At 55.3% G+C, this 5,704-nt stretch overlaps 1 protein-coding gene across 1 annotated transcript; it reads left to right on the top strand.

Annotated features, from left to right (window-relative positions):
• The first annotated feature begins 346 nt into the window (after window positions 1-346).
• FOXD3 (forkhead box D3) lies at window positions 347-2,035 on the top strand. The gene has a single exon (XM_084873015.1). It carries the CDS (start codon window positions 448-450, stop codon window positions 1,909-1,911), a length of 1,464 nt encoding a protein of 487 aa, XP_084729141.1. The 5' UTR covers window positions 347-447; the 3' UTR covers window positions 1,912-2,035.
• The last annotated feature ends 3,669 nt before the right edge of the window (window positions 2,036-5,704 follow it).

Here is a 5,704-nt window from a genome sequence, read left to right as displayed (position 1 = left end):
TCCCTGGCACAACCCCCCTCCCTCCCCTCGTTGCCCCTGCCTGCGCCCTCCGGAGCCGCTCGGCGCCCCGACGTCCCGCGCCCGCCGGCACCGCTCCTGCACCCCAGCCCCGGCCCCGAGGCCGGAGAAGGCTGGCGGAGTGAGGGGGGCGCGGCGCGGGAAAGCCGCGGGGACCGGGGCCGGGGCGCCCAGTGCCGGGGCCAGCAGGAGTTTGCAGAGCGCGGCCACCGGGGGCCGGACGGCAGCGCCTCGGCCGCGCCATGCCGGGCCGCCGAGTGTGAGCCGAGCCGGGAGGGCCCCCCTTCTCTCTCTCTCTCTCTCCCAGGACCCCCCATCTTTCGGGGTCGCCCACATCCCTTCCCCTTGAGCTCCGCGGCAGTTCCTGACTGCTGTTCCCCCATCGCCCGCCGCTTCTTTCCCGCAGCCGCCACCAACCCCCGAGGAGGGATGACCCTCTCCGGCGGCGGCAGCGCCAGCGACATGTCCGGCCAGACGGTGCTGACGGCCGAGGACGTGGACATCGATGTGGTGGGCGAGGGCGACGACGGGCTGGAGGAGAAGGACAGCGACGCCGGCTGCGACAGCCCCGCGGGGCCGCCGCCGGAGCTGCGCCTGGACGAGGCGGACGAGGTGACGCCGGCGGCGCCGCACCCCGGGCAGCCCCAGCCGCCGCACCCGCAGCCCCTGGCACTGCCCAAGGAGGCGGCCGGCGCCGGGGCCGGGGCCGGGGCCGGGGGCGAGGCGGGCGCGTCCGAGGCGGACGGCTGCAAGGGCGGCCTCGGCGGCGGCGAGGAGGGCGGCGGGCCGGGCTCCGGCTCCGGCTCCGGCAGCGGCGCGGCGGGCGGCTTGGCCCCGAGCAAGCCCAAGAACAGCCTGGTGAAGCCGCCCTACTCGTACATCGCGCTCATCACCATGGCCATCCTGCAGAGCCCGCAGAAGAAGCTCACCCTGAGCGGCATCTGCGAGTTCATCAGCAACCGCTTCCCCTACTACCGGGAGAAGTTCCCCGCCTGGCAGAACAGCATCCGCCACAACCTCTCGCTCAACGACTGCTTCGTCAAGATCCCCCGCGAGCCGGGCAACCCGGGCAAGGGCAACTACTGGACGCTGGACCCGCAGTCCGAGGACATGTTCGACAACGGCAGCTTCCTGCGGCGCCGCAAGCGCTTCAAGCGCCACCAGCAGGAGCACCTGCGCGAGCAGACGGCGCTCATGATGCAGAGCTTCGGCGCCTACAGCCTGGCGGCGGCGGCGGGCGCCGCGGGGCCCTACGGCCGCCCCTACGGCCTGCACCCGGCCGCCGCGGCGGGCGCCTACTCGCACCCGGCGGCCGCGGCGGCCGCAGCCGCAGCCGCGGCGCTGCAGTACCCGTACGCGCTGCCGCCCGTGGCCCCCGTGCTGCCACCCGCCGTGCCTCTGCTGCCCTCGGGCGAGCTGGGCCGCAAAGCCGCCGCCTTCGGCTCGCAGCTCGGCCCCAGCCTGCAGCTGCAGCTCAACAGCCTGGGCGCGGCCGCCGCCGCCGCCGCGGGCACGGCGGGCTCCGCGGGCACCACCGCGTCGCTCATCAAATCCGAGCCGAGCGCGCGGCCGTCGTTCAGCATCGAGAACATCATCGGCGGAGGCCCCGCGGCGCCCCCCGGGGGCTCGGCGACGGGCGCCGGGGGTGCCGGGGTGACGGGGGGCACCGGAGGCGGCGGCGGCGGGGGCGCGGCGCAGTCCTTCCTGCGGCCGCCCGGGACGGTGCAATCTGCGGCGCTCATGGCCACGCACCAGCCCCTGTCGCTGAGCCGGACGACGGCCACCATCGCGCCCATCCTGAGCGTGCCGCTCTCCGGACAGTTCCTGCAGCCCGCAGCCTCGGCCGCCGCCGCTGCCGCCGCCGCCGCCCAAGCCAAGTGGCCGGCGCAATAGGGACGCGAGGTCGCCGGGACGCGGGGCCCCGCGGTTGGGCCATGGGCCGCGGCTGCACTTCCAGGCTGGGCGCCCGGCCCCGGTCCCGGCCCCCCCTGCCCAATCCTAGACTCTGCCTTTTATTCCTCCATTTCCTGCCCCGACCCCTCAGCACCGACCTCCGCTGGCAGCCTCCGCCCTCTTATGCACACCTAGGCTGGCGGACCAAACTCTGCGCGCGCCCGCCGGGAATAGCTTTCCATCCAGGTAAAACCGAAAACTTAATTTTCCAAAACTGCACCCTGACGGGCATCTGCTCTCAGTACCGTGGGGAAGAGAGGGACATTCTTTGTAAATATTTGTATAAAAATTATTGACTTTTCCTTTTGGGGTTTTTATTTTTTTAAGAAAAAAAAATCAGTAGATTTAGAGCTCTGAACTTTCATTTTTTTTGAAGGTTCACTCTCCACAGTTTTATGTGAAAAAGAAATGTATAGAGACGTTGGGAGATTTTAAATGTAAAAGAATTTTCAAAAGGCAAGAAGTGTCATTCTATTATAAAAGTCTGTTTATATATGAATGAATATATATGGTATTCTAAATGTTATTCCGTCGTGTTGTACACAACTTTGTAAATAAATTTTTAAAACGCTCAACCTAGTGTTTCATTTAGGTATCTGAGGTAAATGAGATTTAAAAATATTTTTTATTTCATTCTTACCAGAAATTCCAGAAGTTGGCTAATTCATAATTGGTTGCAAGAGAAGTTTAATTGGAGAAGGGAAAGAATGTGCTAATTTAAATCTTAGTAATATTTTTCTTTTAGTTTTTACATAAAACCCGGATGTGGGGCATGATCTTGTTCAGAGCAATCCATTACATCTAAATGATCAGAAATGTCGGTAGATAAAATAACCTGCTACTTAGAAAAAAAGAAGAAGAAAAGAAAAGAAAAACAAACCACAAGCCTTAGTCTCAACAATTAAATCTTTTAATTAAAAAAAATACCAACATATTTTGCACAATGAAAATTTCTTAAATGCAGATCTTGGTCATTGATGTTACCCTTTCAAACGAATATAAATTACAGACATAGCTCTCAGTTTAAGATTTAAATCTTTAGTTTTTGAAATTATTTATTCCCATTGCTCAAGTGGAAGTGGTAAATAGACCCAGTTGATTATTTAAGTGGATGTTATCGCATTTTGAATTTTGCAGTGGAATTGTATTATATTAACCTGATAGATAATACATAGTTTTGTTCTTAAACAATGTTTTCAAATAAGATACCTCTTTTCTATGGCAATCCACAACATAATTTCAATTTCTGAACTGTTTCTTCGGATATCTCCTCTCCCTCCAACCCGCAGTGTTTCTGAAGGCCAACGAACAGTGTGGCCTTAATATCCTTTTTAAAACAGGTGCACATTACCCCCTCCCCCCCCTTTTTTTTCTTAAAAAAAATGTATACTTAGTGTGAAATTCGAGATCATAGGGCAGGAATGTGAAGATGTTCTTCTAGATTCCCCCCCCCCCGCCCCCCGATTATTTTAATGTGCATTTCTGCCGTGGCAACCTTAAAAGTATTAAGGTACAAATGAAACTCGGGAGGCCGGTTCCCACCACCACTACCATATCCTCGAACGGCATCAATTCTAATTATTTCGTAATTAATTTAGGTGTTACAATTACTTATGCGAAATCTCTTTTCAAGGCTGGAGCGGGTAGCAGTCTTGTCAGCTCAGCCCTAGGTTCCTCCTCTTGGCAAAACACGGCCACGATCCCGGGGCCGCTGGCGCCCACCTTGCCTCCGGGTCGCGGAGATGCCTCGGGGCGACAGATCCGAGCCTCGTTTCTCTGCAGACAGCGTTGACCGAGTCGCTTTGAAAGACCCTCACCAATACCGACTCTGTTTTCCTCGTCAATGGTAAACATTATTGTGTCTCAGTAAACATTCCTTTCGGATCAGGGTCCTAAAATAAAACAGCCTGCCGGGAGTGAAATAGTTGAACTTGACAAACTAGAACCCGGTAACCGCCGCGGAGCCACGGTAGCCTTCAAGGAGGAGAAGAGAGTGTGGACCACACGGCCTCCGGGCGGGTCCCTTCTAATCTCCTTTTACAAGGAAAACTAAACGGATCTAAATCTGTTTGCGTGTCGCAGCTATAAAAGTAACAAGTTGTTTCACAGTTGTGTCTGGCTAATCGGTTTTTACACAAACAGCAAATGGTACATGATTTGTGCAAACACGTAGAGGTTATTTCTAAATATAGCCGGCACTCCTGGGAAAAGGGAAAGGCAGGGCTTCTTGCATTCACTTTTAGCCTCAAGAAGCTGCTGATCCAAGGCTTCTAAATGACATTGGATAACAGGGGCCTCATTCCATCCCTGATCCTTTGTTACTTATAAAATTACTCGCTCATATTTCCGCGCATAGCAGCAATACCGGCCGAGCCTGCGCCCGCAGCTTTGACACTCAGCCACCAGCCGCCGCTTAAGATCCGAAAGGCTTTTTTTCCAGCGATGCCTTGGCGGTGGGGTGTAAAGGAGAGAGCCGCTGACAACTTCCAGCCTCCTAACCTTGAACTAGCTTAAAGATGGTCCCCTTCCTTTATTTCTTGTAGGGCAGGAGACTCGGATCCAAACCTCAAACCGGCTGTTTAAAGTCCTGGCAGATGTCTGGGAGACCCCTGTGGTTTAAGCTTGTTAGACCACAAAGGTTTAGAACGGAAGAGAAAATGCAAATATATATATATATATAATGAACGCTGCCATTGGGTGGGTGGGGGGGCTTGAAACTCATATTTGATGTGACCCAACCTGCGCTCCAGCGACGAAAGGCACTAAAATTCCCTCTAAAATTGAGATTTTAAAGGCAACACTACTGACACCGCTTTTTATTCCACTTAGTGAGGTTTGTTTGTAACAAAAGGGAAACGGGTTGATTTTTATGGGGAGGATTTTAGCTTTCGGCTACACACTGGTCTGCACTCCCTTCGACACTTATTTCTAGAAAGTCGATCCAGTTCCGAGGTCTAAGATCCTTTGAGCATCTCAAGGCGGGGTCCCTGAGTGCCCCCCCTTCCCCCTGCACGCAGTCCCTTGGGGAATGCAGAGTGGATCCAGAGGTCCAAGAAAACGCGAACAAGCAAAATGCATGCATGGGCTGTGCAGGGCTCTCGCTGCAATGGTGCACGTGGCCTGTAGGGGGAGACGAGCGGACGGAAAACTTCCTCATTTGTCTCCGAGGGTCCAGCCTCAGCCCTCGGAGGCCTCTCAGACTCCGAGCGCGCTGACACCCTCGCTCATCTTCCTGGCCTGGGCCACCCAGGTCAAATATCAAAGAAGCTGTGTTCCTTGGCCTGCCTCCTAGAAGGGACTGAGTCCCGAAGGGGGTTCAGTCCTAAAGATTGGGAAGCAATAAAATTTAGTGATGAGGAAACATTGACTTGGAAGCAATTAGGAGTTATATTTGAGGCTATTTATTTTACGTGGTTTCCAGGAAGAATCTTGGCAGCAAGGGGAACATGAACGATTGATGTGTGTGGGTGTTTGGGGGTGGGGAGGGGGTCATTTTAACGTGGGTTCCTTCAAGAACTGTCCTGAGGAGACTGTGATTTGGAGAAGAAAAAAAAAAGAAAAAAAAAAGCTAGATCCAGAGCCAGGTATCCATCGGACCTTATTTGTGATGGTGGCAAACTAGTGAGTGGATGCCTCCTCCCTGGGGGTGAGGAGGTTGGTGAGGAGGTTGGAAGGGCATTCTCGGAGTTTCCAGGCTGTGTCATGGGTCTATGTGTGTCTGTTTCATGGGAGG

This window comes from Pipistrellus hanaki (assembly GCF_964339955.1).
Source record: "Pipistrellus hanaki genome assembly, chromosome: 2".
Taxonomy (NCBI): Eukaryota; Metazoa; Chordata; class Mammalia; order Chiroptera; family Vespertilionidae; genus Pipistrellus; species Pipistrellus hanaki.
The sequence above is the reverse complement of the archived record's forward strand: the minus strand, read 5'-3'. Positions and strand labels throughout refer to the sequence as shown.

What these genes read in the sequence shown, in the direction of transcription:
- FOXD3 (XM_084873015.1), top strand. Translation starts at nt 448, where the DNA reads ATGACCCTCTCCGGCGGCGGCAGCGCCAGCGACATGTCCGGCCAGACG.